Genomic DNA, 24,780 nt, shown 5'->3' on the forward strand with positions numbered 1-24,780 from the left:
CAAGAAATAGCGCTAAAACTTACTCAACTATTTTATAATCTTATCATTTGGCAATATAAGTAAAAGTATTAGCACTAGGCTAGGCAAATAAAGCATAGCAAGTGATGAAAGAGTGAGCGATAAGATAGCAATGGGATGGCGAACACTCAACTGAGTCCCCTTATTGCGTGGTCTCTCCTGTTATATTCAACCATTTATTTTCAGTATATAAGAGATGCGAGACACGTAAAATAGGAGGATTTCATAAAATACATAAACTATATAAAAAGATCAGATAACTAAGAGCGGCCAGCTTGTTCAGATTTTAAATGGAAAGTTGGATGTTGTTGACAAACGAAAGACCAACATTAGACATACATATATTACTTGATATTGAGAACGCGTTTGAGATCAGAAAGCACTTTCATGTCGCTGAAGGATAGTTTATCCTGCAGAAGAAGAAAAAAAATCAAACTTGAGTTAATTAACAGAAAAGAATGGTTGAGAAAAGGATAATATATAATTTGAATAAGGTAGATTATGGGGTTAAAGGTGGACCTTGTGATGATCTCGGAGGGCAAAGAGAGATCCCCTAGAAATACGAGTGACAAGGATATCATCACTAGTGTCATAATGGCTTCCAAAGCTAAGTGCTTGTCTCTTTTCTTCCGGGTTTGATGATGCAACAATCTGTGTGTTTAGCAAAAAAAAAAAAAAAAAAAAAAAAAAAAAACCAAATTTTATTTATTGATTGTTTTGAATGATAAATAAAAAATAATTATCTACCTTGATAATGACGGTATCGCCTAGACTAGCAACATCGACGGGTTGGCGGTGTTTCTCAATCCATGCAATACGTCCTAAATCCAGACAACCAGCAGTCCGGACATAGGATATGGGAACTCCTACCTGAAAACCAAATAAATGATTTGAATTAACAAGTGTAAAAGAAGCTTGCAAATATGAATAGTTGACCTTAATGAAACCCTCAACAACTAAGACACCGAGGACAATAGGGTCTTCCTTGCTGAACACAGCTTTGGGTAAGATGCTGAGGATGCCTGGGAAGATTGCTTCATCCTCCATTATAGGGTCCTCTCCCAGCTCTTCGATATGTTCTTTGAACTGGTAATGCAGCCTTTCAAGCATACCACCACAGATGACTTTGACTTGCAACTGTTCCGCAAGTTGAATTGCCTCAGGAGTAACGTCCACATCAAAGGCCAAGATAGTGGAGAAGTAGCGTTTCCGGTCACTCATTTCAAAGGCCTTCCAGATCTCCACAGGGGTGATCGTTCCTAAGTCCAGAGCTCCAACAGGAATCTTCACGGTCGGGGATTCCAAGAACTCGACCAATTCATTCAAGGAATAAGTGGTAGAAGCTACAGCAAGAACACCCTCGCCACTTCTCTTAAAATCCATAATATAGATTTCTTTTCCAAAGCTTTCAGACTCCTCCTTCAACAACAGCAACAACATAGACGGGGGTAAATATAAATCCAACAAAATCTTTTTTTTTTTTTTAAATCAAAATTAAGAAAACTGGAATCCAAAATTTACCCTCCCAGAGCTTTCTTCTCCAGAATAATTAGGTATCGTACCAACATCTCGATCCATTAACCTAGTCACACTTCCATAGGAAAAAAAAAACAACGAATCAAATCACTGGAATTCAATTCACTGAATGACAAATTTAAAGGCAAAAATATCATACTCGTCACTCCGATTCGCCATGAATGGTTATTGTTGGTCGGTGAAGAAATCCAGCGGCGGAAGGAATTTATTTGTCTGACGATGCACTTTCCCCTGAACTATACTACTACACACAGTTTTATTAAGGCCCTTGGGCCCAACTTCCAAGTTTACCTATGGCCCAACAAATCCATTACCCAATCATATAGGTAATGCACACCAACGGTATGATCGAAAGTCTCTTAGAGATCATTTTAGTAAACTTGAGATTGAATGAAGTTGAAGAGGATTTGGAAATAAATGAATATATTTCTGTTGATTGTAAAGTAACCAGAGATACAAGTGTTTACATACCCGGTACAAGCCGGTTCTAACTAAACCACTATCTAAATGTGTAAACCGAGTGGAAAATTTGTTTACCATGGTTGAAAGGACAATTGTCGCTGGGTATGAGGATACTCTTATCATGTTGCAGCGGAACACAAAAGTGATATCTGACTTGTCAATACACCACCAACACAGTGAAATTGGAACTCCTACCAAGCCTCTTTTTTCAGTGTCCAAGGTGTGGATAGGGCCAAAGACATCCACAGAAAAACGTCCAAGTGAGAAAAGGCTTACAAGAGGAAACAGAACAGCACCACACTAAACAAGAGAAACTTTTGAAGTGTTAAGTTCAAAGACAAGCGCTTTTGCTTCTGGATGACGGGGCAGTATAAGTTTTGAAAGAGTTGCTGGCTATTTTACACAGTTTCTATTCTTAAGTGGCTTACTCTTCTAAACGAACAAGATCGGAATAAGATCAGAATATTCTGTATTCGGTCATCAACTAAATATATAAAAGATAAAACTTCCTGTCCATTGGGATGTACCGTAAGTATTCAACCAAAACATTACTAGATAACGTCAACCACAAACAAATTTGTTAAGGCTAGTCAGACTAAAAACACCATTCTAACATTACTTTGATTCTCATTGCATCCCAAATCCTCTGCAGTTTTCCTCTTCAGCGACAAACTCAAGCCAAAACTTCATGTTCTCAAAGGTGTCATATGGTGGGAGTTTGAGACTATACAAACATGTGGCAGATGTTGGATATTCTTGTTCAATTTTCAAAATCTGAAGCTTTCTCGATAACCCCCCAATTCCTCCATGCGGTAAATAAGAAGTCGATGTCCAAAACTTCAGTAAGTTCATCTGCTGTTCCTTACTCATCCCCTCAACTACTTCCCAAAACCACAAAATCTGTTTATCAGTGGCTTGATATCCATAGCCCTCTCCTCCATAGATTGTATGATTTTTCCAGTCTTCTATCCTGATTCCAACTTGATCTCCCCCAAAAATGAGATCCAAATCTTCCAAACTCAAGACTTGGAAGAATGACTTATGAGGTGAAGAACCCAAAAGCAAATCAGTGAACCCCTTTGCAAAAAAAGATGACTGTTTGGAGATAGTCTTCACAAACCTATGTTGTAGATAAAGATGCACATACTTGGCTACATTTTCCATTGTAACATCTGTTGAAGATCCATCTTCACACAGGTCCTCTAAGGAGTAGACATTTTTCCCTGTCTGAATATCAATCTCAAATGTCAAATCTTCAAGACCATGTCCTTCTAACATTGACTTCAAAGTCTTGTGCAGCTCTGGTTCAGTTTCTTTTATGTCTTCTAAGCAGATTACCACTCCAGCAAGATGTAAGAAAAAGGCACTGTCGAGAAACACATTCAGTTGCATGTTGTGGATCAGTGCAAGACCCATCAAACGACCTGCAAACTCAAACTGTTCCCATTCAACGAATACTGCATTGGATGACAAAAAAATCAGGGTTAATTTTGGTATCAATTATTACAAAGCCTCTAATCAGGGTTAACGGTTACTTACTTGGATTGGGAGAGAATCTTCTTGTAAAGTCAGAACATGGAACATGGAATGGATGAACAACTTCTACTTCTTCCTCAACTTCTACTTCTTCTACTTCTACTTCTACTTCTTCCTCAACTTGTACTTCTTTAGAAATGAAAATCTCATTAGATACAAGCTCGAACCATTCCCGAGTAACGCCATCCCCGACGCCTTGTTCATCTATAAACTCTACAGAAATCCCGTGTTGGAGTGACTCAGAGCTTGCATCACTTATTTGCTGGAACGATTCTGCTAATAGATTATCCCTGTGAATTCTGATAATCTTCTTGTTGAAGTGATTCGCGTTAGGAACCATCATCAACATCGCTAAATGCCTCCTAGCTTCGAAGTTAGTCAGCTCCTTCTACTCATTTAACCACTGGTGGTTAGTACCCTTCTCTGCAAATCTGATGACAAGACTGCAGAGTGAAGCCCTTCTAGTGCTTAGAACACCAATAAGTTCTTCTTTACGAAATTTGTAGAAGCCACTAGACAAAGCAATAACAGAGAAATGACGTGACGTTAACTGTGATTCATCCTCCAAAACTTTCCCCAAAGATGTCAATAGTTCAGCAAACACCTCAGCATGTGTCATATTTTCAAGAATGGTAGTGTTCTGAAGTAGAATAGCTACCTCGATACTAAACGAGACGACAGCCCTTGTAATGAACGACTTCATGCCCTCGCCGCAGGTGGAGACACAATCTGACATGGATGCGAACACATTCCAGCAGGCCAAGTAGAGGTTCTTCTGGGGGCGGACTTTCTTAAGCAAGCTACAGAGGTCGAGTATTATGGGTAGGATGTAAGTGTGCGACGTACTGGGCAATTCTTTGCATTGTGAATGGAATCTTTGGCAAATTCTTCCTTGAAGGAAGAGTATAACATGGCAAGAGCCGTTGGAACTGAGGAAGCTGTAGATATTCAAAAGCTAACTTGTCATCGTACCAAGGAATGTTGTGAAAGAACAAGTTGAGCTTGTCACTGATTTCATCGTTGTCAACACCCAGTCCTTGGTACACTCTGCACACAGTGTCAAGAAGAGAATCAACCGCAGGCCAGGGATTAGGACCAACAATCAGAAACACCAAAGTGTTCTTTTCTATGGAGCAATCGCAGAGAAGCTGGTGGCTTTGTAACTGTCTACCGCCGTAGACTAATGCGCACTGCTCAAACCCTGGAATCTTCTTATTAATCTTGATTCTAGCCATTATATCACTCACTCTGTCCCTTCTGCTTGCTTCAATCAAGATAACATCTCCACTTGGTAAAACCTTAAGGAAGAAACTGAACCCTGAAGAAGAAGATGGCGATGAAGGCGACGACATCTTCCACGTAAGAGTATTTGCGTGTGATACATACATCTTTTCCTGAGTTCCTGTTACCAATAACCTGAAACAAACAAACAAACAAAAGACATCAATTAGTTAGATTAAGCTGACTAGCAATCAAATGAGGCTACGAGAAGAGGGCAACTCTTAACTACATACACACCCCATTGGGTTGGATAAGCAACACGCATATATGGTTAAATTATTATGAACATTAGACTTCTTCTGACTCAGAACAAGAAAATAAATAAGAAGAATCACACGGCAAAAACCACAAATAAAAAAGTCTCATGGCTTGGCTTGCTAAGTTTCTAGTCCATAAGTTATATATATAATATCCATATAAAACACGCAACCCAGCAACTATGTTTACCAACACACACATTTTTCTTGTCTAGCCTCGTAAACTGATGAAGTAAACCAAGCATATCCAGTAACTACTTTTCCCAAAAAAAAAAAAAAGAACTGTAATCTATAAGTTACACATGTCGGAAGCAATTCTTACATAGATCCCATTAGAAGTTGGGCATTGAACAAGCACAGGGATCATGAAAAGTACCTGATTACCACCATATAATAATAGAATGTATATACATCGACACAAGTGTGATATCAGAAGCAAAAAACACGAGACAGATCATCTAAAATTAGATGGAATCTCTAAGACAAATAGACAGACATGGCAGCACGGAGAAAACGATGAAATGATATACAAAAAGTTTATTGGATTCATTACTGGAATTCGAGCTAAACAACAAGTCAGACATCATGATCAGAAACGAATACAAAGTCCATTAACAGTTGAGTGGTTGAAAAGGAGTTAAAAACTTAACCTCAATGCGCAGAAGTGAAGCTTCCCTAACAGCTTGATTCGGATCGTTTAACATATCTCAAGTAATCTGTCTGATAAACAAGACAATGAAAAGAAAAAAAGAAAGATCATTTGACAGAAAGCCAATCAATACAGCCAAGAAACAAATGTTGACTTTGTACCGGAAAGGAGTTCGGTGGATGCATAAAAGACCAAGGAAACCTTAAGGAACAAAAAGAAAGAAAGTGTTACATCAAAGTTGTCAATGGCAATGGAGGAAGTTATAATAATACTTAACAAGTTTATGATCTCACCTCTCCATGAGAGTTGTCAACAAACGCAAGCCGCTCCACCACGGCAGCGCGTTCAAGTGAAACGCAACTCTGAATTTTCTTTCCTTTCCTTGAGGAGATCCAGACAACAAACAACCAGCAAAATTCACTTCCGTCGGACTTTCTAGAAGCTTCCAGTAGTTGGTTCCGCCGCTCCACCTCCGCCTCCATGCGCTTCTTCCATGACCTACCACTCCCCATCTGGCTCTCCTCCCTTCGGATATCGTATTACCCTATCGGAACTATAGTAAACATACCAAACCGAATCGATGGACTCAACGTCTCAACGAACAGAGAGACTGTATCATTCTGTTTACAAAGAAAGAGTAAAGACGACTAGTTGACTTTTAATACATTTGAAGAACATAAAACGGCAACGTGTTGTTAGCTAAGCTGTACCTGTACTATCATTATGTTTTGGTCCTAACTTAACCGGAGATCGCGATTCATCCGGTTCAATCCAGTTTCGTTATTGACAACACATTTGAACCGCTCACAACAATTCTTTTTTCTTTTCTTTTTTTAATTAAACTAAAAATTCCAAAATTAGACGAGTCTGTCTGCAATTATTAATTTTGGGATAGTTAATTGTCGACTAAACCAAATGTAATTATAAACTTTCACTAGAGACCAACCTGTCTGAGTTTAAGGGATGGGGGGAGATATTCAATGGCGAATTTATTACGTTTCACATTTGCTCCTTCGTATTTGCAAGTTTTCGGTTTTAGCCCTAAAGTTTCCAAATGTGAATAATTAACCTTTTGAATTTGCAACCAAAACTTATTATTATTCAGTATCCAGCCCCTGTTTTATAAAATTATGTAATCAAAATGTAATATTAACAACTAAATGTAATTTAAAATGGTTATAATTGACTAAAATTAAATGCCAAGACTCGAAATGTGTAATTACACTCTAATAAAGGAGATGAAATGTCTAATTATTTCATTATTTTATAACCAAAGAAAAATTTCTCACTTTTTTTCACCTAATGAGGATTGGATCAAGCGTGAGATTCTAAGTTTATTGTCGACCTTGCTTTGAGTTAATAATATGGAAGAATCGTAATTATACAGTTTAGTGCTTCTGTTGTATAGTTTCGTCGACTATTATTGAAATATAATTCAATCCTTAGAAAGTTAATGTACTATAGTGTTGAATTGTTGTGTAAGGTTCATGTGTTTATACATCTCAAGGTCAATTTCCGACTTGTGTGTTATTCAAACGGTTGCGTTTGCATGAAGATTAGACAAAGTATGTAGAAATGTGATCAGTTTCCTCACAACTAGAATTGATTTTGGTAGTAATTTGTATGACACGTGATAAAATTGGTCAGATCAGTTTAAACTTGAACCAACATTTTCAAAAAGAAAAACGTCTTCTCTAAAAAAAAGGATTTGGGAAAAAAGGAAACAGGGAGAGATTTGAACTCAGGACTTGCCCCCACCAACACAATAACCGCTGGACTACATTGACTTTCAATATTCGTGAGACAATTAAAAAGGTTATAATTATTTCTCTACTTTCTCCGGTTATACCGGATTGAACCAAGAACACGGTGAAGTGGTCTGATCAAATGTTTGTTTGTTCTTGTCTCAAAAGTAGTGGCCTTGACTGTAAACGAAACGAAAAAAAAGCGGCACTTCTCAGCTAAATCCTCTCCTTGGTTCTCTGAACGCACAGTCTTCATCGAATCAGTCACCATGATCCTGTAATAATATCAAGTACTCTGTTTTTGTATATGAAAACTGTAATTCGTTCAATGAAAACAAATGGCTGTTAAAATAGTCTTACAGAGAAAACAATGAACTCCTACAAATAAGCAACTACTTGAACAAGCTTGGACCTAAAGACTCGGTACTGACTTCGTGCTAAACGCACTACTATTATTAACTTAAACAAATAAACACGACAAAGACCAATTCAAACTTCAACGACTTCAAACTTCCAACGGCTCTCATCTCTTTGATTTGCTCCAACAAACCCTCCCTAAACTAAACTTGATCCTCAAGTTTCAGCTTATCCTTAGCTGAGCAAATCCCAAGCTTGATTCTCATCTTCTCGAACACTTCTCTGCGCAAAGGCTTCGTGAAAATGTCTGCAACTTGTTCCTCTGTTCCGCAATGCTCCAAACTCACTTCACCTTCATTCACCAAGTCACGTAGGAAATGAAACCTTACCCCAATATGCTTGCATCTCCCATGAAACACTGGATTCTTTGATAACCTGATTGTGGAAGTGTTATCGCAAAGAATTATTGTGCCTCCATCTGCTTCATACCCCAGCTCCTTCATGACTCTCTTAAACCAGATAGCTTGACACGCACATGTTGAAGCAGCCACATACTCAGCTTCGGTAGTTGACAACGTCACAATGGGTTGCTTCTTGGAGCACCATGCCACTGCTGCGTTGTCTAGCAAGAACACATAGCCTGAGGTACTCTTCCTGCTATCGATGTCCCCTGCGAAGTCACTGTCAGTGTAGACAAGTAACTCTCCAGTTCCTTGTCCATCGTACCAAATACCAAAATCAGCTGACCCCTTCAGATACCTCAACACCTTCTTGACAGCTTGCGCATGTAGCTTTGTGGGACTTGCCATAAAGCGACTCAGAAGACTTACAGAGAACTGAAGGTCAGGTCTCGTGGTTGTGATGTACATGAGGCTTCCAATCATCTGCTTGTAGAGTGTTGCATCTACTCTTTCTCCTTCCTTATTCATATCAAGCTTCTCTCCTGGTAGCATCGGATTGGCAACTGGATTGCAGTCTTCCATGTCAAAGCGCTTCAGGATCTCTCGAGCATACTTCGCTTGTGATATGTGAATCCCAGTTGACATCTGATGCACTTCTAGCCCCAGAAAGTACCTCATCTTACCAAGATCAGTCATGTTGAATTCTTGTTGCATTGATCTCTTAAACTCCATCATCATTGTGAGATCACTTCCTGTGTAAATCAGGTCATCGACATAGACACTAACAATCAAGATGTTACCTTGATCATTGACCTTTAAGAACAACGTCTCCTCGTTCTGTGACTTAGTGAAACCAGACTTCATGAAGTACTCTTCAATGCGGCTAAACCAGGCCCTTGGAGCTTGCTTCAACCCATACAGTGCCTTGTGGAGCTTGTAAACTTCATCTTCTTGTCCCTCTACCACATATCCTTTCGGCTGCTGTATGTAGACATCTTCTATGAGTACACCATGGAGAAAAGCAGACTTGACATCGAGCTGGTATATGATCCATCCTCTCTGTGCTGCAGTAGACAGAATAGTTCGTATAGTATCCATTCGAGCAACAGGAGCATATACCTCAGTGTAGTCGATTCCATGCTCTTGAGAGTATCCCTTTGCTACCAGCCTTGCTTTGCACTTGATCACCTCTCCAAGCTCATTCAGCTTTGTTTTGTATATCCACTTCACGCCAATACACTTCGCTTCATTAGGTAGTGAACAGAGCTCCCAAGTTTGATTCTTCTCGATGGAATTGATTTCTTCATCCATTGCTTCTCTCCACTTTGAGCTCTTCTCTGCTTCCTCAAACGTAGATGGATCTGTTGAGTTCATCTCCACCATGTTAACCTCTTCCTCTTCATCATCTATGTTCTCCACGACATGAACATAGTCCCTTAAGTAACTTGGAGGCCTTCTGATTCTTCCCTCCCTGGCTTCCACCGTATGCTCATTCTGATCTTCTTGTGGTGTCTGACCATTATCATTTCCTTCCTCACCAGCGTCACCTTCTTCATCACTCTCTTCCCAAACCAGATCATCACCACTCCAGGTCAGAGCTTCCTCTGCATCATGATCCTTCTCCCAGTCCCATCCTTTTGTCTCCTCAAATACCACATCACGACTCGTCATCACCTTCTTGGTCTTTGGGTTGTAAAGTATGAACATGCGATTTGCACTCATCTTACTTTCTGCTATCAAGCCCTTCTCTTCATGATAGATTTTGCAGACTCCACTCTGAATGATGATCGTGATTTTCTTCTCCTGCAGCTGTCCCAAGCTCAGAAGGTTGTTCTTTAGTTCTGGTACGTAGTACACATCACTTATCATGTAGCTTGCACCATTGAACATCAGCTTCAGGTTCCCTTTTCCAACAACCTCCATCCTCTTGTTGTTGCCTAGCTTGACTGAATGACTGAATTTCTCATCAAGCGTGGAGAACAATCTCTTGTCTCCGCTCATATGATTTGAGCAACCTGAGTCAAGAAACCATACTTTCTTCCTTAAGCTCTCTTGTCTCTCAGAACCAACCATTAGTGAGTGCACAACGACTTGGTTGCCTGCCTCCTCTTGATGCACTTCATCAATCTCCAGTTCCTCAACAAACGCCATCAGTAGCATCTCTTCATCTTCAAGATCTGCATAATTTGCCTCTTCTTCCCACTTTGGACATTCATTCTGGAAATGACCAAGCTTGTGGCACTTGTAGCACTCCACTGTGCTCTTGTTGAATGCAGTCCTGCCACGACCTCGTCCTCTACCTCTTGCGAAAGACCCTCTGCCTCTGGATCCCATTCCTCTCCCATGTGTGATCTTTAGTACTTGATCATCACCTTTCTCACTCTTCTTAAACTTCTGCTCGTGAACCACCAAAGAACTCTGCAGTTCATCTAATGTGACGGTCTCAATGTCTTTGGATTCTTCAATTGATACCACCACATACATGAACTTCTCACTGAGAGTTCTGAGAATCTTCTCAACCACCTTTGAGTCTGTCATGACCTCACCATTGCTCCTCATTTGATTGGTAATTCCCAACACACGCTTGAAGTATTCCTCAATACTTTCACTCTCCTTCATCTCCAAGACTTCAAAATCTCTTCTCAACTTATGCAGTAGCGATCTCTTCACTCGAGCATTGCCACCATACTTCGATTTCATCGAATCCCAGATGATCTTAGACGTTCTTCTGTCCAAGATCTGCTCAAACGTCACCCTGTCAATGCTCTGGTACAAGTAGTGCTTGACCTTGTGATCGTCAGTCCTGCTGTTCTCCAGTTGCAGGCTCTGTTCTGCAGTCAGCACTGTTGCATCTGCAGGTTCTTCAACACCGGTTTCAATCGTACTCCATAGTCCCTTGGCTCGGAAGAAGTTCTCCATAACTTCACTCCAGTGATCCCAATGTCCATCGAACTGCGGCAGTTTCATTTTGTCGTCTCCCATCTCTCTTTTTCTAAGCACAGAGCTCTAATACCAATTTGTAATAATATCAAGTACTCTGTTTTTGTATATGAAAACTGTAATTCGTTCAATGAAAACAAATGGCTGTTAAAATAGTCTTACAGAGAAAACAATGAACTCCTACAAATAAGCAACTACTTGAACAAGCTTGGACCTAAAGACTCGGTACTGACTTCGTGCTAAACGCACTACTATTATTAACTTAAACAAATAAACACGACAAAGACCAATTCAAACTTCAACGACTTCAAACTTCCAACGGCTCTCATCTCTTTGATTTGCTCCAACAGATCCGGGGGCAGAAGGTAAACACCGTTTCTTCACTTTTGCACAGATTGATTTTGTAAAATAAACCCTAATCCCTTTTATTGTTTTTTTTTTTTTTCAGGAACTTATCACTAAAATCTTCACTGATGCATCAAATTCCAGAGGCATACAAGTAAGAATTTGAGCTATAGTGCATCTACATTCCCTAATTAGAAGACGGATTGATAAATTCCATTCCCTCTTTGCTGCTTTTTTTTTTTTTTTTGTTTTTTTTGGCTTTGTGATTGACATCATATTCCTTCTTATTCAGGCACCAGATGAAGACTGTTTAGGAAAACTACAGCGCATCATAGAGCGAGTTCAGTATCTTCCCAATTTAGAGCATTCGTCTCTGTCTGACGTTTCTGAAGATTTTATCATCATCAGTTACCCGAGACTTCTCGATTGTTCAACTCATGCTAGTGAAAAGGTACACATTTTTTCAATAGTCTTCAATTCACTAATTTCTTGGGTTTTTTTTTCTTTTTTGAAGTACCCAAAGCCTTAGTTTTGAGCCAAAGTTTCATGACAATTACCTAGCCTTTCTTGAGAAAGTTGGTCTCGATTCATTGTACCACGAGGTTCTACTAACAACGTGTGTCATTTCCAAGGTATTATTAACCTCTGTTCTTTTGTAGCAATTTGCAATTTCCTGTTTGGTGTGTTGTTGTTTAATTATTTAAATTCATCTGTTGTTTCAGGCTCTCTTATCTCCTGAAACTCTGTCACATCCGACGTTCAACCAAGTCCCTCCAGGCCGTACTCTACCATCTTCAGAATTTTTACTACGTGTTCTAAAAAATCTAGGTCGTTGGCTTGGGAAACTGGTGGTCACTACTAAAAGCTTTCTGTCCAAAACTGACATTGACCTCAAGTCCCTCATAGTTGAGGTAACATATCTTCCTTTCATGGTTTTCTACATTGTTCTAGTCACTGACCACAATTTTAACTCTCTGCTTTTTTCAGGCCTACAAACTGGGTTTATTGACCAAAACCATCCCTTTTGTTCTAGAGGTTTGTGTTACATATCTCACTTCAGAGGTGTTGATTAAAATAAATGCTTGATTCCAAATAACTGTGTTTTTTCGCTGTAGTTCCTGGAGCCTTGCAGCAAATGTCCTTTGTTTAAACTTTCAAATCCATGGACAATGATGATTCTCAAGCTGTTATATGAGATTTACATGATGTCAAACATGCAAGAAAAACTTCGCTTGAGCATTGAGGTACACTATTGACATGGCTTACTTGTGCGCGGTTAGTTATATATGATGTTATTCTTTTTTCTTTGCTCTAGGGATCGTTGGAGAAGTTTGGTGTTTTGGAACAACTAAAGCCAACTTCCGTACTGCGAGAAAAGCACAGAACAAGGGAGAGCAGTGATGGTTGTTTTCCCATGACCAAAGCTAAAGAAAACCCGCTTGATGTTGCACCTGATCGCATTGTTAGTTCTATTTCTATCTTTCCTTATATTCTTCACCCAAAAGGGATAGGTTGAAAATGCTTTCCTCTAACGTCTTTAATTGACTGATATTTGAGGACAGGACCTCCTCATGTATTCAAGAGAGAAATTCTCTGAGGAGTTCCTTGTTACCATTAAGAAATCAAGTTCTTTTTTTGGAAATTACCCAGAGCTCGAGAGGTCTGCCCCCCCTTTCTTTAATTGTTGTAATTGCAAACACTTTTACGTTTCTTTGTTTTGTAGTTTTCTAACTTTTTGCTCCAATCTCACAGGAAAATGAAAGATCTCGTGCTGCAAGTTTTGAAAAAATTTGGACCACTGCTTATCAAACTTGCTGCAACTGTTGCACACGAGCGCGCCAAGGCAGCCTTTTTTATGGTAAGGGTCATCTCACTTCTCCTTTTCTTCATGTATTTCTGTCAATTTTGCATGCATGAAAACGAGTTGATTTTTGTTAAGTCAAATTCTTTATCCTTTATTTTAAAGTATCACCGTGGTAGAGAGGATTGGAGTGGGACTTGGACATACTTCAATTACATAAATAAATCTGGGTGTTTGGCTAAAGAGTTTACTCAACACACGGGCAAGGTTTTGATTCTTCTGAAGCTCGTTCCTCATTTTTATGTTACGTTTGCACTTTTACTTTAGATCAATGGACCGCTAATTCTTCATGCTTTTAACATGGTGTTTTCTAAGATATTTCTTGGCGGCTGGATGTCATATCTTGTTGGGGACTTACTTCAGAAACATGATGTTGCATATGGTCTTCAAAGCGAAATAGTTGAAGGTGTGATTGACGACAACCTTGAATGCATCTGCGAGAGACTTGGAGAGTGTGCTGAAATGGAGGTTTGTGTTGATTTCTAAGTAGCGATTTGGGGGATACGTTCCTATATTCGAGGATAAGTTTATATACACAAAACTGTTACACGATATGAGGAGATCACATCCTCGAATATAGGAACGTATCACAAACAAGAATTGGAATATTCTTGATTGGCTAACAGGGTTAGACTAACTAACATTTTCTCATTGCATTTGCAGGCAAATGTATACTTTAGGAAACAAATAGATTCATGGGCGCTAACGAGTCATAAAAATCTCGTGGATGAAATATCTCACGAGTTGGTGAAAGATGTTACTGTCGATGCTATGAGCAACTTCCTGGAAACTGTTCGAGAAATCTCCGCGGAAGAAAAATTGGCCGCATTATTCAAGGTCGTGTGCGACCAATTTGATTTCCAGAAAGATCCCCCTAGTATCTGTATGTATACAAAGAAGATGGCCTACTTGGATCCTCTGTTGAAAGGAGAAAACGGAAGAATGCAAGATCTGATGCACGCTCTGGAGTATTTCTGCAGAAACTCAAGTTTCTCGAGGGGGCTAGAAGATTTAATCGTGGATGGTTTCCGTCGAACAGGGTATTTAAATGAGGCGGCAATTCTGCAATGGTTTGAACAAGGTCGTACAAGGGCTGAAAATAGAGCTCAACCGTGTGAAAAACTTAGAGATCCAGCGCTTGAGCAAAGAGAAATGCAATTGGATCAGTTATTTAGTCAGATATAAACTGTTTTAGTTGTGAGTTTTATATTTTTTTTTAACAACTATTTTATTTATATAAAATGTAACATTACACATAAAATAATAAAAATACAACCAAATGTAAATTTAAAATAAAATACAACATAATTAAAATTTGAAGAAACTTTCTTCTGAATTTTCTTTGAATTTTCTTAATACAACATAATTAAAATTTGAAGAAACTTTCTTCTGAATTTTCTTAGGGCAATCTTCATGTTTGAGTATCGGCCATGCGATGAAACTCCAAACTCCAAACTTTTTTGTTTTCTTCATTGTGAATTTTATATTATGTGACAATGGCGTTATAATTGTTTATAAATTTGAAAAATAATTTATAAATTTTATAAAAAATATTATGATGGGTAAAAATTGAAATCATGTAATTATAAACATATAAATTAAGATATAGTAAACTGAAATTTTTTTACACAGATGAGTTAATGTGGTGAGTCATAGTATTCTTTGGTTTTGGATAACATATGTTGTAGTATTGTTTGTATTTTTAGGGTTATATTTAGGAAGCTGAACATTTTCTTGAAAAATTAAAATTTGACATATATGTGTTTATTTTCGTGTATATTAAACACTTTCAAAGTTTATTTTAAGTTTAGTGAAGTGTTTTTTTCTATTTAGTTAATTATTTAAGTTTATGATATAAAATTTAGGGTTTAAAATTTAGGGTCTAGAATAATTCCACGAAATCTTCTGGGCGAATAGTATATTTAGAGTTAGAAGACTTCCAGAAACTCGTCTAATAGAATGGAAGTCTTCTGAATCAAAAATATTTAACTTAAATGGAAAATTTATCTCCTTATATAAAAAAATATACACATTCTCTCTCTTCCTCTCAAATTGTTGCAACAAAAATGTAATGTTTCTCACTAAAACTCTTCAACCTTTCTCTATTATCTTTGAACTTGAAAACATCAAACTTTATATGAATTTTTCTTTTTTTGTCTCATCTCACTAATTTATTTTGCTTTTTGCAGATTTTTTATCACATGGTTCTCATCTTCCACTCTTTTAAAGCTAAATCTATAAATTTGGGATATCTATTTTTTTTTTGTGTTCATAAAGGTAGATATATATATAATATTCCACTTATTTTCTCTTTTTGAAGTCATTTTAACGTTTTTGGATATGCAAGTTTTTCGGATCTGAATTGGATATGCAGGTTTTTCAGATCAGGGTCAGACTCCAGAAGACTTCTTAAATATTATGCCCATGAAGACTTCTTGGTAGTCTTCTGACGGAGTCTTATTCCATGTCTCTTCTTTCATAATAGATCTGAGCGTTTTGGTAAATCTTCATGTCTAATTTTTTTTTTCATTTGGTAATATTTTGTTGCATAAAGCTCTTATCTTTTTCTCAAACTAACACTTTCCAACATTTTTCTAATCTCTTTGAACTTAAAAACACTAAACTTTTTTTTATTAATTTTTCATTTTTTGTCTCATGTTTTTCTCACTAATTTATCTTATTTTTGCAGATTTTTATCACATGATTCTCATCTTCCACTCATTTAAAGGTAAATCTATAAATTTTAGATATCTATTTTTGTGTGTTTTATAAAAGTAAATTTATTTAATCTTCCACTCATTTTCTATATTTTGAAACCACAAATTTTTTTTGGATATGCAGGTTTTCTGGATCTGACCCTTGAAAACTTTTGAGAGGTCTTCTCGAAAATCTTCAATAGTATAATGCATCAGAAGACTTCCTAAAAGTCTTGTGACTTCGTGGAAAACTTCATTGAAATTTTTAGATGGAGTCTTCTCTTTCATAATAGATTTAAGCTTAACATTTTTTTGGAAACTTAAAATTTGACATATATGTGTTTAGTTTCATATAGGAAGTTTTCTAGACCCTTAATTTATACCCTAAACTTACATAACTAACTAAATAAAAAAAAAACACTTCATTAAACTTAAAGTAGACTTTGAAATTGTTTAACATACATGAAACTAAACACATATAAGTCAAATTTAGAGGTAGAAGACTTCGAGGAAGTCGTCTAATAGAATACTTCCCTGAAAGTCTTTTGAATCGAAAATATTTAACCTAAATGTAATTTTTTTCCTCTCAAATGGATGCAACAAAAAAGTAATAACTCTTCAGCCTCTATCTAATGTTTTTGAACTTCAAAACATCAAACTTTATATGAATTTTTCATTTTTTTTTTGTCTCATCTCACTAATTTATTTTGTTTTTACATATTTTATATATATTTTGGATATCTATTTTATTGTTATATAAAGGTAAATATATCTAATTTTCCACTCATTTTCTTTTTTTTAAAGCCATTTGAACGCTTTTGGATATGTAGGTTTTTCACATCTGGGTTTGGATATGCAGTTTTTTCATATCTGGGTTAGATTCTGGAAAACTTTTGAGAAGTCTTCTCGGAAGTTTTCTAAAATATTGTGCGGAAGTCTTTTGGCGGAACTTTCTTCCATGTTTTCTCTTTCATAACAGATTTGAGCGTGTTTGTAAATTTTCATGTCTGTTTTTTTTTTTCATTTGGGAATTTCTGGTTGCGTAAAGCTTTTACTTTTTTCCCAAACTAAAACTCTTTTGGATTTGGAAACATCAAAATTTATATCAATTTTTCTTTTTCTTGTCTCATATTTGGTTGTTTTTATGAAGTGTGAAAAAAAACTACGGTAATTAATAACCTGATAAAAACTAGTAAAACTCAAAACCCGGGATTAATCTGTGAGCCGACACTGGTTAACTCGGTAAAAACTTTAATTTTTTTTTTATAATATTTATATAGAAAAAAACTGATCTTATATTTTCAGTGATTAAGAATATTATGTTCATATATCTATTGACGAGTGGTGTAAGAACATTGACGGTCAACAATTAATTCGATAAAATAATGAACATTTTTTATTAATAAAATAAAGAACTTTTTGAGGATTTATTTAATTTCAGCACAAAATAATAATTAGAATGGGCCGCCGATAAATTTGGTTGGGCCGAAAAGAAAAGGAGGAGGATTGTGATGACTATAGATAGGTCTTCCCCCACCACCCAACACGACGATCTTCGTGGTGATTGTGTTCTCATCGCGTAGCTTAGCAAAAAAAAGAAGAAGAAAAACCAATGGAACAAAGCGAGTCTGCGTATCGGATCCGAGGAGCAACAGCTTCGTATCTGAGGGGAAAAGGAGTAGTTTTGGAGGAAGATATTAGAAGTCGGGTAAATAAATTTGGTTCAATCTTTTCGTTCTCAGATCCCCCATTATGATATAGTTTTGGGATCCGAATAAAAATTGAAAACTCAACTCAAAAGCTACTGTCTTTTTTTTTGAAGGAGGACGGTTTCTACACTGCAATGAATGATGTGATGGGATTTCTGAAGAAGAAAGAGGGGAAGGAGGAGGGGGTTTATGCTATAGCCTCTTCTTTTGGTTGCTTGTTCGAGTTGGTCCTACATCTGACATCAGCGGAGGTGAATATTCCTGTTACTGGTCTTGGCGTTGGACCAGTCACCCCTGGGGATATCAGGAAGGCCACTCAGAGGAGGAAACATACCGTCTTGGCGTTTCAAGTCGAGGTGACTCCAAAGGCGTCTCAACTAGCTCAAACTTTGGGAGTCAAAATCATCTGTGGCGACACCGTTGAACACCTGTGCCAACAGTTTCAGGAGTTTAACAATGAGCTGGGAGAGGATAAGAAGGAGTCAGAGAGTGATGTAGCAGCAGTCTCCCCATGTCTCCTCTCCATCTTACCCAAGTGTGTGCTCAACAAGGAAGACCCAATTGTCGTGGGAGTTTATGTTGTCGAGGGTTTTGTTAAGGTATGCTTTGCTTTGCTTGCTTTTTAATCTTCACAAACTGTTGTTTTGATTTAACTCTCCTTCCTTTTGATTTTGGTTTCAGGTAGGGACTCCCTTATGCATTCCACACAGAGCTTTTGTCAATATAGGACGGGTTGCATGGATTCAGAAGGACCAGCGACCCGTCGAGTTCGCCGGGGAAGGCGACAAGGTGATTATCAAGGTAAGGTTTTTAAGTTTATCCCCTTTGGTTGATTAGTTTGGCACTTACTCATTTGCTTTTGCCTTTTGTCATGCAGATTGTTGCTGCTGACCCCAAAACACAACAAGGGATGATGCTGGGAATGGATTTGTACGAAGCAGATGTGCTTGTCAGTCGCACCTCGACGGTAGCTGTCTACCAGGTCGAGATCAACCGTCAAATGGGGAAAATAATAGAACTAACAAACAAACAAAAAAATGTCCTCATCATTTGAGTGATCAGATCTCTTTTATGTCATTTATTTCTCTTGTTTTCAGTGTTGTTTCTCTCACCCTTGTAATATTTCTCTAATGTTAATCAAGCTTTGGAATAATTATCTCTGCTTTTGATCTCCTCTTCCAGTTTCAAAAACATTCATCTCCAATAATTTAAACAACAAACAGCTTCTCTCGAGCTGCATGTACAAGAACATCTAAGACGGATACAAAGAAGAATGCTTATGCCTCTTGTTTTGTGGTCCTATCTTGCATGTAAATCTGTTGCTGTCCACTCATGTTGCATGACACAGCTGCCACGATGAAGAAATATATGATACATTTATCTTGACCATCAATATGTTGCAGCGTTTTGCTTTTGTTGTAACGAGGTGTTGAGTTGAAACGATATAGTAATGTATGGTGCCACGATCATCCCTGTTGTTTCCCTCTGAACCCTTGTAACTGCCTGCAAATAATCCAGTCGTGTTTCTCTTCTCAAGTTTTCTCCTTTTAGAAGCAAAGTAGAGCCAACTCTCAAACCAGTACAACACACCAAGTGACATATAACAAACACTCCTTCTGCTTCTCGTCCATATCCTTTAGAAAGTGACCGTGGACCAGTTTTTAACAGCACCAACTCTGAAACATTTGGCCATGCCTCACATCCCAACTCCCATATCTGTTTGAAAGCAATATTCATCGCCAAACAGAACAAATCTGAAGCACAAAGTCTTATACACCAGCACAGTAAATCCTTCAATAATATGCAGCAGACAAGGCATCTCTTCGTGCTCCTCACCAGTAATATATATCACATGAAAATCCGCAACGTTTCTGTGCTTCCCACAGTCCCTTACATTGTGGTGTATTGTCCCAAGTTGCTGCAACATAAAGGAACTTTGAGACTCTCTGAATTCTTCTGTTGCCTCTGTCTGTGACTCCACTATCCTCAACCATATGTCTAGAATCTGTAAGGGACAGAAAATGCCTCAAACTCAGATCCTGATCCAGAAGCACAAACTGACTTTCCAACAGAGGTAAAATTCTCCTGTTCCTTTTCTGGTAGACATACTCGCACATGTCTGGGCATGCACAATCGACTCATCATGTACCCACATGAAAATAGTCTATTCCCCAGATCTGGAAGCTGTGGGACAGAATTGGTCTCCATATTTGAGTGAGTTATCTTCATTTCAAGTGTTGCAATCCAATCAGGCTTCAGTAAGCATTCTGTATGCAGATTCACAGCTGTGCCTTGAATCACATCGTTATACTTGAATTTCCATGACTTTTGGAATTTTTTCTTTGCTTCCTGTGTTTATCAAAATCCTCACTGATTAGAATCTGTAATTGCTCCACATGCTGAACCATATGAGTCTCGATGCCATATCCAAAATACTCACCCATGGTTTCACCAGATCTCCAACTCTGAATATTTCTGCTTCTCTTGGCAGTGGCACATGATCATGATCATGATCAATTTGGAGATCTCTTTATTTCCAGAATTGATTCAAGACCCTCTTCCTGACACTGAGACAAGTTCATTGAATCTTTCTCCCCAAACACTTCCTTCTCGTGAAGCAGGGAAAAACTTCAGTAAGCACTTCGGGTAGAGATCTTCTCAACTGTACTAAACCGAGCAGTTAATCTTCTCTTAAACTCTCTCCAATCTGGATAGTTCTTCATTATACTCCATCAAGATTCAACAACACTAAATTCATTCAGTTTCTCATCATCTGAAACTTGACAGATTCGAAAATACTGTTCAACCCAGGCGTGAGGATAAGCTCCATTAAACAGTGGCATCGGTTCCAGAACAGAGTTTTGTACCTGATTCGATTGCGCATACGGTTTGATGTTCGTACCTCCATTGGCAATCGATCATGAAGTATCGTTATCGTTAATGACTCTCCTCCATGGATTTCATCTTCGTCTCCGTCATTTGTTTTTCTGCGTCCGATCTCCACTGAACCAATGATTCAACGGAGTTTTCCAGCTGAATAAAAGGCGATTCACCTACTCCGTCGCCCCCGCGCTCAGCTCTCCGATGCTCCCATTCTAGTAACACTCGCGTTCTCCGATCGATCCCCACGCTCACCGCACCAAATTTTTTATGAACCCAACTCCCTGTTGATCCATAACACACACAGTACAGTGAATCTCTCCTCAAGATCTCACTCGCTCTTTATTTATACTATAGCTTCCAGTAACTGCCAAAGCTTCTCTTTGTCTCAGAGTCTTATCCTCCTTCTTTCTTCTTCCACGTCATCAGCTGGAGCTACTTACAGCTTATCACAGAGCCAGCTCAAACCAGTACAATACACCAAGTGAGTGACATTCTGCAAGGCAACGAGTCCAAAGTGACCGTGGACCAGTTTTTAACAACACCAACTCTGAAACATTCGCCCATGTCTATGATAAATATATGTATGTGTATTTTTTATGAACCAACTCCCTATTGATCCATAACACACACAGTACACTAAAAACTGTTTAAATTGCATATGATAAATTTAATTTGTTTTTCATGAACCAACTCCCTATTGATCCATAACACACACAGAACACTAAAAACTGTTTAAATTGCATATGATAAATTTAATTTGTTTTTCTAAGTTCATGTTGTAATTAAATTAGATTTTGTTGGTTTGAGTTGAAAAAACCACTAACATTTTTTTTAATGAAAACACAAAATAAATAAATAAAAAATTTAAAAATGTAATGGTTTATATTTATTATTTTGATTTTTATTTCATTTTGATATAGTTGAGGAAATCTAAATTAAGAATAAGTAATACTCTTTTAAAGAATTTCAAATTATAATATAATTGCACTAATTATCTTTCTCACGATAATAAATTAATCCAACTCCAAGATAAATAATTTGAAATATGATCTAATGTCATAGAATTATAAAACGTTGTATTTAAAAGTACTATATAAATAGTTTCAACCAAAGTTAAATAAAAAAATTATAATGAAATTTGATTTAACTTTTAGTGTTTTAATAATTTTGTTTTGTAGGCTATTTTAGCATTTGTTGAACTCTGTTTTATAAAAAAAAATATTTGCTGGAAATTTTTTTCATGCTATTTGAAAATATTTTTATAGATTAAGTTTTATAAATTAATAGAATATTAAATTTCTAGCAGAATTTTACATGACTTGCATACCACATCATATCAAATAATTTACTTCAAATAAGTTAGAGTGAACCAAACCGTAATTTAACCGAAATAACTTAAAGATCAACCAAACCGCATATAAATGTTTTCTGAAAATTTGTTTTTCTCTTCAAAGACTAAACTAAAAGAAGCAACCAATTTCCTAATCATTTCAGTGTTGGTTGTATTGTCGCTGCGTATTAAGAAATCTCCAATCTCCCTACATTTACTGTAAATGAACTGAAATGGAGTAAGAAAATGATCCAACTCAACTTCATATATTATTTCATAATCTAGTTTACTCCATAAGTGGAGTAATCTATTTTTTTTGTTTGTTCATTAATTCATTATGAAGTAAAATATAAAATTGAGTTGGAGTTATTTCACTCTATATTCAGTTTTGGAAGAAAAAAAATGGAGTTTTACATTCAAGATATTTTTAGTATTTGTTTGATGTTGTTGATGATCTAGAAAGTTGAATTGTAGCGGATGTGGTACTTTAGAAGAAAAAAAATTAATGTCTCATGTTGTTTTAGTTTGTTTGCTATAGTCCAAAATTACAGATTCTTGTTTTCAGGATGAAGACTAGACGTGTAAGAAGTTTGTACAATTTAATCAAGTTCAGTTTTATTGTAAAAAGATATTTGATCGATGCAAAAGAAACAAACGATCTTTAAACAGCATCGACAAGAAATAGCGCTAAAACTTACTCAACTATTTTATAATCTTATCATTTGGCAATATAAGTAAAAGTATTAGCACTAGGCTAGGCAAATAAAGCATAGCAAGTGATGAAAGAGTGAGCGATAAGATAGCAATGGGATGGCGAACACTCAACTGAGTCCCCTTATTGCGTGGTCTCTCCTGTTATATTCAACCATTTATTTTCAGTATATAAGAGATGCGAGACACGTAAAATAGGAGGATTTCATAAAATACATAAACTATATAAAAAGATCAGATAACTAAGAGCGGCCAGCTTGTTCAGATTTTAAATGGAAAGTTGGATGTTGTTGACAAACGAAAGACCAACATTAGACATACATATATTACTTGATATTGAGAACGCGTTTGAGATCAGAAAGCACTTTCATGTCGCTGAAGGATAGTTTATCCTGCAGAAGAAGAAAAAAAATCAAACTTGAGTTAATTAACAGAAAAGAATGGTTGAGAAAAGGATAATATATAATTTGAATAAGGTAGATTATGGGGTTAAAGGTGGACCTTGTGATGATCTCGGAGGGCAAAGAGAGATCCCCTAGAAATACGAGTGACAAGGATATCATCACTAGTGTCATAATGGCTTCCAAAGCTAAGTGCTTGTCTCTTTTCTTCCGGGTTTGATGATGCAACAATCTGTGTGTTTAGCAAAAAAAAAAAAAAAAAAAAAAAAAAAAAATGAGAAAATTCTAGCGTAGACTTAATAAAATTAGGCAAAGCAGGATTCCTTTTTTTTATTTCAGATCTTTTTTCAGACGAATTGTTTCCTGTATATGACAGTGACTATGGACTGATTATTACCTTTTTCTTCTCTTCATCCAACTTTTGTCTCTCCAGTTCAGTTAGTGTTTCCTTTTTCTCCAACTCTTTGGACCAGTTCTTTAGTCTCAGCATCTTTGCTTCCAGTTCATTGCTTAGCCTCTCTTTATCTTCAAGGATCTTCTGGATACTGCGAATCGACATCTGATGCATCTTCTTTGTTTCTGAGGAGATAAATTAGAGGCAATAATCAGACACCCTAAAAAACATGCTAGATGAATGATAAACATATTAGTTTTTTTTTTTTTCAGTTAAAAACCTTCTGCATAAGCTTCGTCCAAGTTTTTCTTCTGGTCCTTGACCCTCTTCAGTAACATAGCCGTCTCGTTGTAACTGTACTGAACCTTGTTCAGATCCTCATTAGTCATAGCGATCATACTCGAGAGTTCTTCAAGAACACTGTTTCTATCCTCAGCTTTTTCTTGAGAGATATCTGAAACGGTTCTTAGCTTCCCCTCCTTGGAGAGGTACTCACCGATGGGTCCTTCAGAGTTATAGTCTTCCGCACGTGCGCACCATCCATAAGCCTTGGACTCAGAATCTCCCCTCTTCTCTACCCACTCCTTTTTGCTGCAGCCTTCCCTCTCAAACTCCTTCTCAAGCTCTGTCGCACTCGCAAACCCACTCCAGTCGCTGTTAAACTCAGCAACAACCGCAACCTTTTTATATGTATCTATGTATTTTTATCGTATGTATAAATATACACTTTGATAAAAAAAAAAAAAAAATGTCAAGATGTATACATGCTATTGTCAAGAAAAAAAGAAAGAAAGAGAGTACATATACACTTTTTTATATTTATTTATATTTATTTTTTTTAGTTTTCTTACTTGGAATTTATTTGCAAGAATGAAGGTGTATACATGCTATTGTCAAGAATCGAGATGTATACATGTTATGTATGTCACATAGTAGTATTTGCTATGTATGCTCTTTTAGTGATTCAACAGTCACATGTTACAGACTGATGAGTATGAACTTCGTTTTATTTGTGTTGTGGTTTCTTTCACTTTCTAGGACAAAGATGGTAGCTTCAGCAGCATTTTTTTGCGTATCTGTTTTCTTCAGTTTGTTCTATGCATTACATTTTATATTTTACAGTCTCAGGCCATGTCAAAGTGCAACTAGCCAATAACTTGCACCATCTCTTCCCTAAGCTTTGTTGCATTGCAAACACCATAGAAGCACTAAAACCCTTTTTGAGTTTGGAACTTTGGATATTTTATGGGTATATTCTTGTACAGTCT

The 24,780-nt window shown here is 37.1% G+C and overlaps 5 protein-coding genes and 1 long non-coding RNA gene across 8 annotated transcripts; 2 read left to right on the forward strand and 4 right to left on the reverse strand.

Moving 5' to 3' along the window:
• Window positions 1-1,770, reverse strand: LOC106309683 (eukaryotic translation initiation factor 5B-like). Of its 2 annotated transcripts, none has more exons than XM_013746771.1 (7): window positions 1,694-1,770; window positions 1,540-1,609; window positions 955-1,437; window positions 766-888; window positions 538-669; window positions 367-428; window positions 1-177 (listed from the first exon to the last, which is right to left on the reverse strand). In XM_013746771.1, the coding sequence occupies exons 1-7, from the start codon at window positions 1,711-1,713 to the stop codon at window positions 147-149; spliced, it is 921 nt and encodes a 306-aa protein (XP_013602225.1). In that variant the 5' UTR covers window positions 1,714-1,770; the 3' UTR covers window positions 1-146. The 2 variants fall into 2 exon arrangements, with proteins under 2 accessions (XP_013602225.1, XP_013602226.1); XM_013746772.1 differs by having other exon boundaries at window positions 2-177; window positions 358-428.
• Window positions 1,771-2,494: 724 nt separating this feature from the next.
• LOC106311254 (E3 ubiquitin-protein ligase UPL5-like) lies at window positions 2,495-6,376 on the reverse strand. 2 transcript variants are annotated; one of them, XM_013748467.1, is made up of 5 exons: window positions 6,033-6,376; window positions 5,901-5,940; window positions 5,741-5,806; window positions 3,556-4,968; window positions 2,495-3,473 (listed from the first exon to the last, which is right to left on the reverse strand). In XM_013748467.1, exons 4-5 carry the CDS (start codon window positions 3,899-3,901, stop codon window positions 2,644-2,646), a joined length of 1,176 nt encoding a protein of 391 aa, XP_013603921.1. In that variant the 5' UTR covers window positions 3,902-4,968; window positions 5,741-5,806; window positions 5,901-5,940; window positions 6,033-6,376; the 3' UTR covers window positions 2,495-2,643. The 2 variants fall into 2 exon arrangements, with proteins under 2 accessions (XP_013603921.1, XP_013603919.1); XM_013748465.1 differs by having other exon boundaries at window positions 5,741-5,810.
• Window positions 6,377-11,485: 5,109 nt separating this feature from the next.
• LOC106309863 lies at window positions 11,486-14,653 on the forward strand. Its single transcript, XM_013747006.1, has 13 exons — window positions 11,486-11,547; window positions 11,631-11,681; window positions 11,820-11,978; window positions 12,070-12,159; window positions 12,250-12,438; window positions 12,515-12,562; window positions 12,643-12,771; window positions 12,843-12,989; window positions 13,090-13,187; window positions 13,280-13,385; window positions 13,494-13,595; window positions 13,704-13,856; window positions 14,052-14,653. Exons 7-13 carry the CDS (start codon window positions 12,697-12,699, stop codon window positions 14,571-14,573), a joined length of 1,203 nt encoding a protein of 400 aa, XP_013602460.1. The 5' UTR covers window positions 11,486-11,547; window positions 11,631-11,681; window positions 11,820-11,978; window positions 12,070-12,159; window positions 12,250-12,438; window positions 12,515-12,562; window positions 12,643-12,696; the 3' UTR covers window positions 14,574-14,653.
• Window positions 14,654-17,611: 2,958 nt separating this feature from the next.
• On the forward strand, window positions 17,612-18,962 carry LOC106307656 (eukaryotic translation initiation factor 5B-like). The gene is made up of 4 exons (XM_013744672.1): window positions 17,612-17,792; window positions 17,907-18,392; window positions 18,475-18,594; window positions 18,671-18,962. Exons 1-4 carry the CDS (start codon window positions 17,697-17,699, stop codon window positions 18,845-18,847), a joined length of 879 nt encoding a protein of 292 aa, XP_013600126.1. The 5' UTR covers window positions 17,612-17,696; the 3' UTR covers window positions 18,848-18,962.
• Window positions 18,963-22,859: 3,897 nt separating this feature from the next.
• LOC106310682 lies at window positions 22,860-23,348 on the reverse strand. The gene is made up of 2 exons (XR_001263846.1): window positions 23,219-23,348; window positions 22,860-23,109 (listed from the first exon to the last, which is right to left on the reverse strand). It is a non-coding gene; the product is annotated as an uncharacterized LOC106310682 (long non-coding RNA).
• A 125-nt stretch (window positions 23,349-23,473) lies between these two features.
• LOC106309327 (factor of DNA methylation 1-like) lies at window positions 23,474-24,713 on the reverse strand. The gene is made up of 3 exons (XM_013746363.1): window positions 24,633-24,713; window positions 23,793-24,192; window positions 23,474-23,697 (listed from the first exon to the last, which is right to left on the reverse strand). The coding sequence occupies exons 1-3, from the start codon at window positions 24,711-24,713 to the stop codon at window positions 23,498-23,500; spliced, it is 681 nt and encodes a 226-aa protein (XP_013601817.1). The 3' UTR covers window positions 23,474-23,497.
• Between the last annotated feature and the right edge of the window lie 67 nt (window positions 24,714-24,780).

The sequence above is a fragment of the Brassica oleracea genome, chromosome C8 (genome assembly GCF_000695525.1).
Source record: "Brassica oleracea var. oleracea cultivar TO1000 chromosome C8, BOL, whole genome shotgun sequence".
NCBI classification, from domain to species: domain Eukaryota; kingdom Viridiplantae; phylum Streptophyta; class Magnoliopsida; order Brassicales; family Brassicaceae; genus Brassica; species Brassica oleracea.

What these genes read in the sequence shown, in the direction of transcription:
- LOC106311254 (XM_013748467.1), bottom strand. Translation starts at nt 3,901, where the DNA reads ATGTTGATGATGGTTCCTAACGCGAATCACTTCAACAAGAAGATTATC. An exon ending in AAGATTCTCTCCCAATCCAA is followed by an intron (nt 3,474 to 3,555) that starts GTAAGTAACCGT and finishes CATCCAATGCAG; the next exon opens with TATTCGTTGAATGGGAACAG.
- LOC106309863 (XM_013747006.1), top strand. Translation starts at nt 12,697, where the DNA reads ATGATGATTCTCAAGCTGTTATATGAGATTTACATGATGTCAAACATG. An exon ending in ATGTTGCACCTGATCGCATT is followed by an intron (nt 12,990 to 13,089) that starts GTTAGTTCTATT and finishes ATTTGAGGACAG; the next exon opens with GACCTCCTCATGTATTCAAG. An exon ending in GAGAGTGTGCTGAAATGGAG is followed by an intron (nt 13,857 to 14,051) that starts GTTTGTGTTGAT and finishes TTGCATTTGCAG; the next exon opens with GCAAATGTATACTTTAGGAA.
- LOC106309683 (XM_013746771.1), bottom strand. Translation starts at nt 1,713, where the DNA reads ATGGCGAATCGGAGTGACGA. An exon ending in ATGGCGAATCGGAGTGACGA is followed by an intron (nt 1,610 to 1,693) that starts GTATGATATTTT and finishes TTCCTATGGAAG; the next exon opens with TGTGACTAGGTTAATGGATC. An exon ending in GCGATACCGTCATTATCAAG is followed by an intron (nt 670 to 765) that starts GTAGATAATTAT and finishes CTAAACACACAG; the next exon opens with ATTGTTGCATCATCAAACCC.
- LOC106307656 (XM_013744672.1), top strand. Translation starts at nt 17,697, where the DNA reads ATGGAACAAAGCGAGTCTGCGTATCGGATCCGAGGAGCAACAGCTTCG. An exon ending in TTGTCGAGGGTTTTGTTAAG is followed by an intron (nt 18,393 to 18,474) that starts GTATGCTTTGCT and finishes TTTTGGTTTCAG; the next exon opens with GTAGGGACTCCCTTATGCAT. An exon ending in GCGACAAGGTGATTATCAAG is followed by an intron (nt 18,595 to 18,670) that starts GTAAGGTTTTTA and finishes TTTGTCATGCAG; the next exon opens with ATTGTTGCTGCTGACCCCAA.
- LOC106309327 (XM_013746363.1), bottom strand. Translation starts at nt 24,713, where the DNA reads ATGGTGTTTGCAATGCAACAAAGCTTAGGGAAGAGATGGTGCAAGTTA. An exon ending in CTTTGACATGGCCTGAGACT is followed by an intron (nt 24,193 to 24,632) that starts GTAAAATATAAA and finishes ACATATAAAAAG; the next exon opens with GTTGCGGTTGTTGCTGAGTT. An exon ending in GGACGAAGCTTATGCAGAAG is followed by an intron (nt 23,698 to 23,792) that starts GTTTTTAACTGA and finishes TTATCTCCTCAG; the next exon opens with AAACAAAGAAGATGCATCAG.